We start from the raw sequence: 14,119 nt of genomic DNA, 5'->3' as shown, positions 1-14,119 counted from the left end.
GAAATGCACAGAACCGCCATGGCATCCATGCACGCTCACCACGCAAGACTCCATTGCTGAACAAAAAGCATGTTGAGGCTCGGTTAAAGTTCGCGAAAGAGCATTTGGAGAAGCTAGGATTATTGGGAGACTATAGTATGGTCAGATGAAAGCAAAATTGAACTTTTTGGCAGTCATTCTACACACCATGTTTGGAGAAGAAATGGCACTGCCCACCAGCCCAAGAACACCATACCAGCAGTTAAGTTTGGGGGTGGAAGCATCACGGTTTGGGGCTGCTTTTCAGCAAGGGGTACTGGCAGACATCATATTATTGAAGGCAGGATAAAGGGAGAAATGTACCGGGACATTCTGGATAAAAATCTGCTGCCATCTACCAGAAAGCTGAAAATGAAAAGAGGGTGTACATTTCAGCAAGACAATGATCCCAAACACAAGGCCAAGGACACAATAAAGTGGTTTCAAAGAAAGAAAATCAAGCTGCTTGAATGGGCCTGTCAATCACCTGACCTAAATCCCATAGAAAATCTATGGAGAGAACTGAAGATCAAAGTTCATAAAAGAGGTCCAAGGAACCTTCAAGATTTAAAGACCATTTGTGTGGAAAAATGGGCCAGAATCACTCCTGAGCAATGCAGACGACTGGTCTCTCCATACATGAGGTGTCTAGAAGCTGTAATCACCAACAAAGGCTTTTCTACAAAGTATTAAATAAAGTTTGTTCAATACTTGTTCCCTGTGTCATTTCACTTTACATATCATGACTGAACTTGTATACGTAAATGTTCTGATTTCTTTGTATGAATTCAATAGGCTTGATGGCTACATCTGGTGGAAATTTTGTGTCAATAGCCCACTTAGAATTCCCCTTACTGATAAAAATGCTGATGTCTCAAATACTTATTTTCCCCGCTGTATGTAGTATTCCATAACAATAACTTGGAATATGTTCATAAATTGAAATTCTAAATTTGTTGTTTATTTCATGAACCCACAAACGGTTATATGAATATAAAATGTAGCTTTTAATATATACTGAAAATTAAATCTGCAGCTGGGGAGCCAGAAAATACTGTAAAATAAAAACAATGTAAAGTTATTTTTTCATGTTACAATTCAGGTTTCATTACAGGTTTTTTTACAGTGCATGTCTTTTTTTCTTGTTTTTTTCTGCAAGCAAAAAAATCTGCCAATGGGGTAAAAAATAATCTTGAATTAAGTTTTACCTTTTTCTTAGTCGCTCATTTCAAGATTATTTTTCTGACCCCGTTGGCCGATTTTCGCTTGTTTTAAGCAGAAATTCACAGAAATTTCATATTTTTTTACTAAAAACAAGACCTATTTTCTTAGGTCAGTTTGCTCATCAAGAAAATGCTTCTTGATTTAAGAATGTTTAGACATTTTTACTGCAAAACAAGAAAAAAGTTTAAGCGAAAAAAGTCATTTTTTGCAGTGTAGTTTCACTGTGGTTCTTCTTTACTCACAAATGTGCTTGTATTTCAGATGTTTCGGGCTGCTGTTGAGCCCGGGAAAGAATGTCAAGAACAGTGATATGCATCTGCTTGACCTGGTAGGTGACTTAAGACGATTGCACCTCACCATCACGATAATGGGGGCAAAATACCACTTGCTTTAAGGCAGGACATGAGCCATATATACAATTAAGACCAAAACAGCATAAGAGACAGTTAAAACACACAAGTAAGGCTCTCAAAACAAACGAGAACACCTCAGAAATAACATAACATTATGTCTTTGCAAGCACCCTAATAGCCCAGACGTGTTCCAGCATTTTTCCTTGAAAATGTAACTAAATGTAACTAACTATGCACATTAAAGGGGTCATATGGCGCGAATACGTTTTTTTTTTTACATCTATGGTGTGCTACAAGTTGTCCATGCATGTATTAGACATGTAAAATTGCAAAAATATAAGTGTCGGAACAAAAGATCCATTCTATCTAAAAGTTAATGCTTACCCAGACCTGCCTGAAACGCCTCGTGTAACCACACCCCCACAAATCTACGTCAGTTCGTGGTATGATTTGACTAAGAACGCCTTAATGTATACACAAGTAAGGTGGTGTACCAGTCAGTACAATTGCTTTGGAACCTGATGTTCCAAAGTTGGTAAGAGTCGTTACATTTCCATCACACGTTTGCAGTTTTCGACCAATCACTTAACTGGCCAATCATAGCACACCTCGCTTTTCAGTGCCATGAGCTTTGTAAAATATCTGCACGTTTCGGAGAACCGGGGCAAAGAGGAGATACAAACATGCACGGTATGTGGAAAATACAGTGTTTTTTAACCTTAAATCTTTTCTATACACTGTATTACATCTAAAACAAACAAAATAATATTCTTAATATTAGTGTCATATGACCCCTTTAAAGGTCCTTCATTCTGGGACATACAAAACAAAACGCTTCAGTCAAGTCCAGGGATCAGGTTAAGGACACATAATCTAGCATCAGGGTGAGGATAAACCTGCTCGGGGTCTTTCCCAAACATTGATCTGATGGGCACGACACGCTCTTCCGTACAAGCCACAGAGGCGGTATATCCCGAGGCTGAAAGATGAACATGTTCTGAAATGTTCTGGGTTTACAACCACAAATTCATTTTCTACGTAATCTTTTCTATGTTTTTCTTGATATTATCTTCCATCCCCTTCTGTTCACCTCAATTACCCTCTGCATTCGCCCGTCTGTTAGGAATCGATGGGGAAGAGTTCAGATGGCAAGTCTTACATCATCACAGGAAGCTGGAATCCCAACACACCGCAATTTCAGGCTGTGAATGAAGAGACACCCAAAGGTACGGCCACACAAGTTATCTGACTTTGTCGTAGGTCAGTGCTTTTCAGGCTAACTTCTACTTTCAGTGACAACAAAGTATCACAATAATGTTTGTTCTTGTTTTTTTGCGAGACATGCTCCTGTCTCAAGCGTACCTTTTCTGTCCTCCTTTCTGTCCTTTCACGTTAAAGCAGAATCTGAATCACAATAGTAATTTCTTAGTTTTGCAGTCAAAATTGATCGATCTGATAGATTCGACTTAATCTACTAGATTATTATTGATCCAAAATGATACCGTAGTTTTGTTCCATCCTTTTCATATGCCAAAACTGATTAATCTAACTATCAGAACAGCAGGCCGGAGACGCAGTGAAGTTATTATAAAATGAACAAGGTTTATTGTAGGGAAATCATAGTAGCGTTCGGATGCCCATTTCCAACTCTGCCTAAAACTGTGTTTAGAGTTCACTCTTTCTCCGTCCACCTTCGTCTGACTAGAAACACATTAAGCAGGTGGTATTATACCAACACAGAGAGTGGAAAATTACTGCTTCACAACATTGTCTCGTGACGTTATTATGCACCTTGAGAAGGAGACCACTGCAAACTCATATCTCCTTTTGAAGACAATACAAGCATCCAACAGAATGTTGAATATATCATATAGTAACTAGATAGAAATGAATAGAATCTATAACTAATAAAGTAAATATGTAGCAAAATAAAGAATAATCATAAAGAATAAAATGGATAAGGAAATAAGAAATGAAAAACGACACGTACGTCTGAACTCTCAAGTCAGAATTTCCTCATCTTTAGGAAATACAAACACACAAACAGGTTCCTTTTATGAAATTCAGATCCGACAATCTATCAAAATCAAGCGCAACTGGCTCTTAAAGTGAATGAGAAATGAGACGATGATAGGTTTGCTGCACGTTACGCCCAAAAAACACCCCTCACTCATTGAGAGAATAGGGATAACCCGTTCAGACCATGCGCCTGGGTGCACAGACCCTTTTCCCGTCGTTAAACTAGCAAAAGTGGATTCGGACATGCCCTTAGTACACCTGCCCCATGCGCTTAGACTATTAAATCTGGCCCATGGTGTTTCATTTCTTCGTTTCTTTACCTGTATGACACAGATAAGTTCATGTACATGACGACGGCAGTGGACCTGGTGATCACAGAGGTGGAGGAGCCTGTGAGGTTCCTGCTGGAGACACGGGTTCGAGTGTGCTCACCCACCGATAGGCTCTTCTGGCCCTTCAGCAAACGCAGTTACACCGAAACCTTCCATCTCAAACTCAGATCGGTGAGGAAACACAAAACTCAGGACCTGACTTTTCAGAGAACTAATTTTTTTTAGAACATCCTAGAGAACCAAAAGTAAATGATTTAGAGTAATAGAAAGCCTAATAGGTAATGGTTACCCAAAGGCATCACCAGCAAACTGATTTGCTTTAAAGGTACAGTGATACCATTAGTCGGGCCCATATTAAGATGTTCTCTCTCTCTCCACTCGCAGATGGAGAACAAGGATAGGAAGAGTAACTCAGACACGCTGTATGAAGTTGTAAGTTTGGAGAGCGAGACCGAGAGAGAGAGAAAGAAGACCACAGTGAGCCCTGGCACCATGTCTACCGGCTCTCACGGCTCTATGGTGCCCTCCCCGCCCGAGGACGATGAGGAGGAAGGTGAGCGGTCCACGCCGTACTTGTGAATGAAGTATAAAATACTTAATTGACTTTATCTGTACTTAAAGGGATAGTATTCTGTCATGAATTACTCACACTCACGTTGTTCCAAGCCTGAACAAATGTCTTTGTTTGGTTTAACAGAAAGAAAGATATTTAGAAGAATGTTAGCAACCGAGATTCCCTATCTGTCGGTCTCTCGACGTTGTGTCGAGAACGACAAATGGGGTTCGCCCTTGAGAACCAATCAACTCTGACTATAGAAAAGGCCAATGAAATTTGCCGAATGAAATTTGCATGCCGGTCTCCGCCCCCGGATGTCAGCGTGCAGCATTCATTTACCTTTGCCCGCACTGCGGACAGATGGTCATACAGAAGTTGCGGTCACGGGTGTCTGTCTTCCTACGGGAAGCAGCCATCATTTCGTTGCTTCCCGGGCCGTGACGTCGGTGGCTAAGGCCCCGATGCCCGCCATTGTTAGCAGCGTTAGTGATGTGGGGAGATCTGCGAATGTAAACCCGCCTGCCAAGTGCTCACGGGCCGATCGCACCCTGATTCACTCTTCTGAACGTTTCCCAACCGGCGGTGACATACCGTCCGGATCCTCAGGCACGCACTCGGAAACGATGCTGACTTTCAATACGCTTCTCACACAAAGCTGTTGAACCCATAATGCACAAATCATATCAACTACTTTAAGGATACTTCTGCTGTGGTTTTTGAAACTTGAAAGTTCAATTAAACATCCTTTCATGTTCCACAGAGGAAAGTCATACTGTCACATAGAGATTTTTCTTTTTCAGAACTATGCCTATAGAGGAATAGTTCACCCTGAAATGAAAATGTTGTCATGATGTATCACAAAAAAAGGTAGAAGAGTGATAGCAACAGTTCTCGGACAAATAAGTGAGGGATAATCCACGGCTCACGGCAAGGATTTTAATGCACGACGTGGAGGCGAAGAACCACCCAAGGCGAAACAGAGGGCGTTTTCCTCCGAAGTTCATAAAAATACTAAATTATCCCTGTTATTCCATGGTTATTTGCCAAGTTAAAGCTTTTATTGATGTTTATACTGTCATTTTAGATCAAATGGGTGAAGATGACGGTTATTTTGTAAGGTAATTTTAAATGTAATCAAACTGACTGGAGCTACACGTGCGTTATAGGGTTTTATTTAGTGGTGGGCATAGATTATTTTTTTTAATCTAGATTAATCTAGATTAATTCCAAGATTAATCTAGATTAAAATGGCTCATTTGAATTCTGCCGAAGGCATTCAGAATATGTGTGCTACCCAAATAATGACTAAAAGGAAGCCAGGTGGCGCATTAGACCAGGGGCTCATCTCCTGTTTCCAAAATGCATCACAAACTGCTTGAGAAAGCTGTTCTACTATGATAATTTGTGATGAAAATAAATTATGTTCAATAAGATGAACTTGTGTTTACTTCCGCATTAGCTAAGGGATGATTTCCGTTTAGGTGGTACTTGAGACTGGAAGAGCTCCTACAGTACATTTACATTTAGTCATTTAGCATACGCTTTTATCCAAAGCGACTTACAAAGAGTGAGGGAGCAACAAGCGATATGTCATACAGGAGCCATAATACATTAGATCTCAATACAAAGTTACTGGTTTCAACTAAAGCTAGACCACTACCTGTTGAGAGGAAGTGTTTTTTTAAACCAATTCCGCATTGCACAAGGTGCAAACAACCTTAGTCTTGTCGATGTTTCTATTGGGAAGCTTCTTAAAAATTAATATTCCCTGAAGCAAACCCGGCGGCTTCATAGCTGCATCCATGTTAGCACGTCACGTTTGATGCGGTAATTTCACAGTAACGTTATGTTGTGTTCAGACCAAACGCGAATGGCGCGTCAAGCGCGAGTGATTTATATGTTAATGCAAAGAGCAAATAGACCTACTTGCTGCGCGAATCGCGCGAATGAAGCCCTGATTATGAGATGATGAGGCGGCTTCTGCTTCCGCGAATGACGCGAATCACGCGAGTTGAAAAATCTCGTTCTCGCCCCGTACAGTGCAGTTAAGCTGGTATACATCCGCACTAAAATATCAAGGTGAAAGTCATCATAGCTTGCGTAGTATAGACCCAGCTGCCAACCCAACTTTGAGAATAGATTAACGGCGACATTTTTTTTATCGCGCGATAAGAGTCTCACTGCGTTAACGGCCCACCACTAGTTTTATTGCACACCTTCCAGCGAATCAGAATCCTGTATTCAAACAAACCATGGTATAATTGTACATGTTTTTGTTCTGTTAAACACAAAGTAAGATATTTTGAGGAATTTAGGAAAGCAAAAAGTTCTGGGGCATCTTTGACTACCATTTTAACATTTTCTACTATAATGCCCCAGAAATGTCGCTTACACTCTTCCAAAAATGTTTGTTTAACCAAACAAAGAAATGTATACAGGTTAGGAACAACTGAGGGGAGTAATTCATGACAGAATTTTCACTTTTGGGTGTACTACGCTTTAATCAGGTTTCTTTGCAGACCTTGTACATCAAATTCACTTTCTAAAAATGTATTGTTCCTTTAAACTACTTCTATTTAAATGTGGAAACTGTTTTATTAAAAATATGACTGGTAACCTAATACATTAAGATACAAATATTTTACTTGGATACTGTGAGTTTTATTTAGTTAAAATATTATATCTGTACAATAGTCTTGTGTTAGTCCTTTTTTTTTGAGCATCTGTTTTTAACTATATTTCTTTAGCATGGTAGGTTAGCCAAAATAAGTTTATATGGAAAGCTTACTTACTCTCTCTTCCTTTCCATGCAGACAACGATGAGCCCTTATTGAGCGGATCTGGAGACGTGTCTAAGGAATGTGGCGAAAAAATTTTGGAAACTTGGGGAGATTTATTATCCAAATGGTGAGTCCTTGACAGAATCCAGATGATAGCTGCGACTGTGTCACAGTGATTTATATTACATCACATCGACAAAATCCGGCAAACTTTACTTACCTTTGTCATAAGACTATATATCATTGTTATCGCCATTATTTAGCAGTCATGTAGAAATAACTGAAGTGTGATAGCGATAGAAATTCAAAGCTTTGCTCTATAAAAGCTTCATCTCCATTATGTTGACAAACCTTTGTAGCCTCATCCAGAAATATTCAGCAATATGAAACCATGTGGCACAAGTGATGCCAGAGAACTATGTTTTTTTTTCTCATAAACCTACACATTGTGTATGGATGTGTTTTTAACCTTGCCGACAAGCCATTCATTTCATTCTTAGCTGAAACCATCATATCATTCACACTTTTCGGCCTGTCATGTTAAATGGTTTGTTCATAATTAAACTTCATAACCCATTTTGTGATGTCACAACCACCCCCGCACACCTAACAAAGTGACAACCACATCTGCAACACTGTCATTAAAGCACCACAGAAGGCTTGTGAGCTACAGGTTCAGTACACAGATTCCCGCAGAGATGAATGGATTCACATTTGCATATTTAGATTACAGGCTGTCTTGAACACGTCTTGGTTCTCTGACATTGGTAAATAGATCCAGTGTGTCTTCTGCATAGGGATTTTCTTTAAAAATGGCTTCCCACCCCACAAATTCCCCTTCTCGGACCAAAAAACCTACACGCTGTTTCTTATTTGAGAAGTCATTGATGGGAAGGAAATGAGAGAGACGTTTTAATGAGGAGAGCTGAAAGAGAGGGCCAGAGCTACTAAATGGGCGAGGGGATGGTGAAATGATGATAAGGGTCTTATTAAGATTATTTCCCGCTCTGGTTCCTCTCATTGTTAGTTGATCAAAACCTCGAGATGAATTCAATTAAAAAGCTCAGGAATTTAATTACAGGCCTGCGACTGTCTGAGGAGCACAGCTGTATCTTTGTGCGTGTGTTGTGCTCACATCTGGAGCTCTGAATGTTGTCCCTCTTCGCTTTTTTGGGAAACAGAGATTCAGTCTTTGTTTTACAACAGTTGTTTAATTAAGAGACTAAAGAGAGTCGCACATCGGCTGCGGAAGCGCCGAGCAGCGTCGCGTCTTGGACTCTCCTATAAATGTGGTAGAATCAAGAGGTTTTCTGTATTAATGTGCTGTTTCTCTGTTATTCCCAAACAGATGAATACATGTTGCAGTTTATGGTGAAGTCAGCGTGTACATTACATTTATATTTATGCATTTAGCAGACGCTTTTATCCAAAGGGACTTACATTACAGTATCCTATACATTGGTATGTGCAACCCCCTGGGATCGAACCCACAACCTTCCGTTGTTAACGCAATGCTCTTACCACTGAGCTACTGGAAAGCATTAAAGATGATTTCAGTCAAAGAACATCAAATTTATTGTTAAATTACTCGTGGCACGTTGTTTCGCTGCAGTAGGGTTGTCACAATACCGTAAACATGTCTTACGATTCTATACTGGCCGAAGTATCTCGATACCAAGTAGTATCAAGATGCTATGCCATATATGTCAAATCTATACAAAAAACACAGATTTAGATGAAAAATTTTGTATGTACTATAGTAAAATGTATTATACTTTGCACTAGAATATGTTGTTTTATTAACTGAAGTAATTGGATAAATTGAAGCAAATACTGTAGTATACTTAAATATTTACTATGAAAAGACTCACTAGTTTCTATGAATTAGTAGTTGACAGTAGTAACTAATTCTAATAAGGGACAAATTTTATTGATACAGCAGTCTTTATAAAGGGAAATATTAGACTTACTTTAAATGCAGAACTAAGATGGCCAGTAGGTGGCGTCAATTTCCATTGAGTTAGAGAATCATTTAACCAACTCGTTCAAATCGCCAATTTGAATCATTAACTCGTCCGACTCATTCAAAACACAAATTCATTTAGGAGATAAACACCGCAAAAAGGCAGATGTAAGTGTTCAAATGAATATCAATGCGCATATGCAACATTAACTACGATACAACGATACTACCGTTTCAAAAAAAAGAGAGGCACCGCTACACCGGTCAACCCTACGCTGCAGGACTCAGAACAGCGTCCTGAGTCGTAGCATAGTGCCGCCGACAGGCGCGGAATGTGTGTTTACACTCATAGAAAACAATATGTTCATTTTTACAAACAATTACGCTGTTCTGGGTCCGGTGTGCGACCCCCTTTAATGTACAGTGTTTTAAATGCCTTCATAATGTGGAACGAATGTGTACTTATGAACGGCTAGCTGTGGATAATCCCGTTTATACCTTGGTCATTTGCCAAGTTAAAGCTTTTAGTGATGTTTACGGTGTAATTTTAGATCAAAAAAGAGAAAATAAAAGTTATTTTGTCAGTTCATTTCAAATGTTATCAAACTGACTGGAGCTGCCCGTGCGCTATAGAGTTTTAATGCACACCTTCCAGCCAATCAGAATCGACTATTCAAACAGACCATGGTATAAAGGATTTTAATTCACGACGTGGAGGTGAAGAACCAACCGACGCGAAGGGGACACTAATGGATTATCCCAGTGGTTCTCAAATGGGGGTACGCGTACCCCCAGGGGTACTGGAGGGGTACTGCAGGGGGTACGTGAGAGAAACTGACATTTAGGAATAAATTATGAAAATCAATAAATTATGATAATTACATTTTATGCATCTTTGTGTAGTCCTAATAACATATAAAAAATATTAATTAATACACTTAGATATAATAACTGTTTGACTCTCATTTCACTGTTTTTTAAAGTAAAATGTTGTTGTCTGGTCATGGGGTATTTGGCTTGAAAAATCATATAAAGGGGTACTTAAGCCAAAAAAGTTTGAGAACCACTGTATTATCCCATACTTATTTATTTGATTACTTTTTTCAATTAAATTATAATATTTCAAATATTTTATATTACATTTATCTTATTTTTTTTCATATGTAAATCAATCTGTTTTGAAATGTAATATTTCCTCCACAAACTGCTCCAATTGCTCCAGGTTTACTACACTGAGGTTTGTTAAAGGATTGAACAACAGTAATAGTGAAGCTTGTCCTAGCAACTTCCATCAAAATGAAGCCAAATTGTTTAATAAACACATTTGCTTCCATGTTTCCTACCACACAGATTGATTGGCATTACAAGCTCATCAGAGGACAGAGCACAACACTGGCTTTAAGTGAGCCTCTCACGCCAATGACAGTAGAATTTACTGTCACAAACAGAGTTGTGTTGCGCCGCACAAAATGTTAATTATTGAGAGAAACAGGATGATTGGGATCAATCCAGTAGTATTGCATTTGGCATGAAAGTGAATGGTGGGATGACTTCCACAGTGAAGATCCTTGAAGGTAAAGGATTGTTCATAGTTCGTTGGGAGTATGAACTTTCCCTTTAATCAGCAGGAAAAATGGGCATCAACGTTATAACATTCCATAAATAAATAAAAACGAATGCTTGTAAGCACTCATTGAGTCGCTTTGCCTCCAGCAGGTTGATATTGTCTTAAGAGTCTCAGATTTAAATGAGCGTCTCCCAAATTAAAGATTCCCACTGATGTTCTTACAGATCTCAAAGAGATAGTTCAACCAAATATGACAATTCTTTCATATCTTACCCACGTGTCATTTTAGACCTGTATAAGTTTCTTTTTTTCTGCAGAACTCAAAAGAAGATATGCTGGTAATTGGCATTTACTTTCATTGTTGGACACAAACTCACACATTTCTCAAAATATCTTCTTTTGTGTTACAACAAACCAAAGTGACTTTGACATATTAAAAGTTCTAATAAAATTTGATGAAAACGACAATTATTGATTTATATATACATAATTGACAGCATCTGAAACAAGTTTTAATCTAACGTGCCTCATACAGTGTTGCATTAACATTATATTCCCTCCCACCTGAAAAGCATCATACAGTATTTTTCCATCCATCTCTGTGTAGATGAAACATGGATGCCTCTTCTTAAATGAAATTGCATTGTAATTCAAGCTACATCCAAAGCACCCATTGATGTTGAGATATTTCATCAGGCATCTGAACTTGGCCGTGCGACCCAAGCAGCTCCCGGCGCTGGTCCGCAGTGGCGTCCCAGAGGCCTTAAGAGGGGAGGTATGGCAGCTGCTGGCCGGATGTCATAACAATGACCATCTGGTGGAGGAATATCGCACACTCATCACTAAGGTAGGAATATAGTTTCTTTCCTACATTTCACCTGCTCCATTACATTTACATTTATTCATTTGGCAGACACTTTTATCCAAACCGACTAACACGTAGGAGAGCATATAAACATTTTATCAGCACGCTAAACAGTACCGTTAGTTTACAAGGCCATGCTACTGGGAGGATTACAGCTGGAGTAAGCAAGGGAGAGAATTAAAAATAATTTAGCAAAATTTTTAGACACAAGACAGACAATTAGTCAAATACATACTGAACAGGTAGGTTTTGAGCAGTGTTGCGTGTTACTAGTTACTAAGTAATTAGTTACTGTATTTTAATTACTTTTCCCTTGAAAAAGTAAAGTAAGGGATTACTCATATGTTTTCTGTAATTTAATTACAGTTACTTTTGATGTAATTAAACTAAATATTTTATGAAATATATGCGTGTGCAATAGTGTAATTGACATCAAAATTCAAAGTCTTACTTTAAAATCTTTGCTCACGTTTGTAATACTTTGGTCAGTTAATAATATTATTTATTTGAATGAATTAAATAAGCCGTTTCATGTATATTCTTGAATCACTTAACTAATCAAGGTCGATGTAGGATATAGAAAGTAATTAGTAATGAGTAACTAAATACTTTTTGGACAGAGTAATTTGGACAGTAATCTAATTACACTATTGAATATGTAATGAGTAACTAGTAATTAATTACTTTTTCAGAGTAACTTACCCAACACTGGTTTTGAGCTGTTTTTTGTGAAGTTGTGAAGGATGCTGCAGTTCGGGTGGAGGCTGGCAGTTCATTTATCATTTGGCTAAGACCTTAAGAAGTAATTCCATTGCTCCAAATTCTATCGAATTTGGCTTGGATGTTGAAGACATTAAACATGTTGAAAGTACTGTAATTGAGCTACTATGTCTGTTTGTGCTAAGAGCTGCTTTATTTTTGAAAATTACTTTTCACAATAATCATAAAAAAAGCCTAAAAAATCTGGCACACAGACATAAGGCCAAACTCAGCTAAGTCCTTATCTTACACAACACACCCCTTAGCAAAGCATACAGTTTTGTGACCACATGCACATTGCCTTGGATTTCCATGGTTTGAGTCAGAAACAAGCAGAGGTTTCCTCTCAGTTTACTTGTTAGTTTGGCTTCATACTCGCAGTGATTTCACTGGGCACGGCCATGTCAGCTGTCATTACGTAAAGAAAACATCCCGCAGCGCAGAGGTCCCATGTGGCTTCAAGATGTTCCTCGCTCCCCCCGATTGCGTACACCCACCCCAAGTCTAAATAAACCTGACACAGTGACTTTGTGTGAGATGGTTAGGACTGAATGTATAAGTCTGTCTCTCAACATCGAATGAAACTTAAATGAAGCTACTTTTGTATGACTGCAGGGAACAGAAGAAACTCTATCCAAACCTGATGTTGGATCACTCTTGCACACAAACCCAATTTGTTTTTCTAATCTGATCTTTTGAACTGATTGTTGTTTTGCAAGTCACGAAATCGGGGTGTTGTCGGTTGCTATTGTCAGGATATAAACAACTATGGAAAACTTTAAATTTCAGGTCATCATAAGGTTGCATCACTAAACCTACAAGCATACGTGACCAAAGCTGCACGCACAGTTTGTTCATACTCAATTTCAGATATTAAATCATTTCAATCATTACAAATAAAAATGTACATGTTTGCACACTGCGCATGTAGTGTGACATTATATATGCGTAATCCGTTTTTTAAATTGTATGTAGATGTTTAGTTTGTAGACGATCACTTACATATTTGTTTGCTATTCAGACGACTAAATACTTCATTAATTTAGGTTGTATAGGTTAAAAATTAAGACCTAACTTCATTTCTTAAAAATAAAAATGAAAGAGTTATGCAGTAAAAAAAGAAGAATTCAATTTTTCTAGGACCCAATACAACAAATGCGGTTATGGGTAGATGCGCTCTTGGTGTTAAGAATTATTTTTGACAAGTACAGATTTGGCCAGTTCTTTGGAGTTAAATGAATACTAGGAATCCTTCTGCAAAACACAAAAGAAGATATGTTGAAAAATGTTGGTAACCAAAAACTTCTGTTGTATGGACACAAAACCAATGCAAGTGAATGGAGACCAATGGCTTTTCAGATATAACTTCTCCTGTGTTCAGCAGAAGAAAGAAAGTCATAAAGGTTTAAAATGACAAGAGGGTGTGTAGATAGTGACATAATCTCAGTGTTTCTGCTAGGATTTTGTGAAACTGTGGTGCTTGATGATGTCACACGCGAATTAACATAATTTGTGACGTCATCACATCGTTTTAATACTGCGTCCAAGACACCTCAGAAGTGGGATATTTCCCACCACAAACCCAAAAGTAACATCTGGATTTACTAACATTAAAAGTATTTAATCTTAATGTTGATTAACATTATTAAAATTAATGTTACGAATGATTTAGGAGCATTAAGA

General features: G+C 38.3%; 1 protein-coding gene across 2 annotated transcripts in view; it reads left to right on the top strand.

Moving 5' to 3' along the window:
- LOC130411374 (rab GTPase-activating protein 1) overlaps positions 1–14,119 on the top strand; it is a 78,138-nt gene that overhangs the window by 23,502 nt on the left and 40,517 nt on the right. For both annotated transcript variants that reach the window (XM_056735968.1, XM_056735967.1), the window contains 6 exons: positions 1,504–1,570; positions 2,719–2,821; positions 3,948–4,117; positions 4,331–4,499; positions 7,316–7,409; positions 11,509–11,659. In XM_056735968.1, the coding sequence (XP_056591946.1) occupies positions 1,504–1,570; positions 2,719–2,821; positions 3,948–4,117; positions 4,331–4,499; positions 7,316–7,409; positions 11,509–11,659 (754 nt within the window). The remainder of the gene's footprint in view (positions 1–1,503; positions 1,571–2,718; positions 2,822–3,947; positions 4,118–4,330; positions 4,500–7,315; positions 7,410–11,508; positions 11,660–14,119) is intronic.

Source organism: Triplophysa dalaica, chromosome 22, assembly GCF_015846415.1.
Source record: "Triplophysa dalaica isolate WHDGS20190420 chromosome 22, ASM1584641v1, whole genome shotgun sequence".
NCBI classification, from domain to species: Eukaryota; Metazoa; Chordata; class Actinopteri; order Cypriniformes; family Nemacheilidae; genus Triplophysa; species Triplophysa dalaica.
Note: the sequence above shows the minus strand (reverse complement) of the source record. Positions and strands in the feature narration are given on the sequence as shown.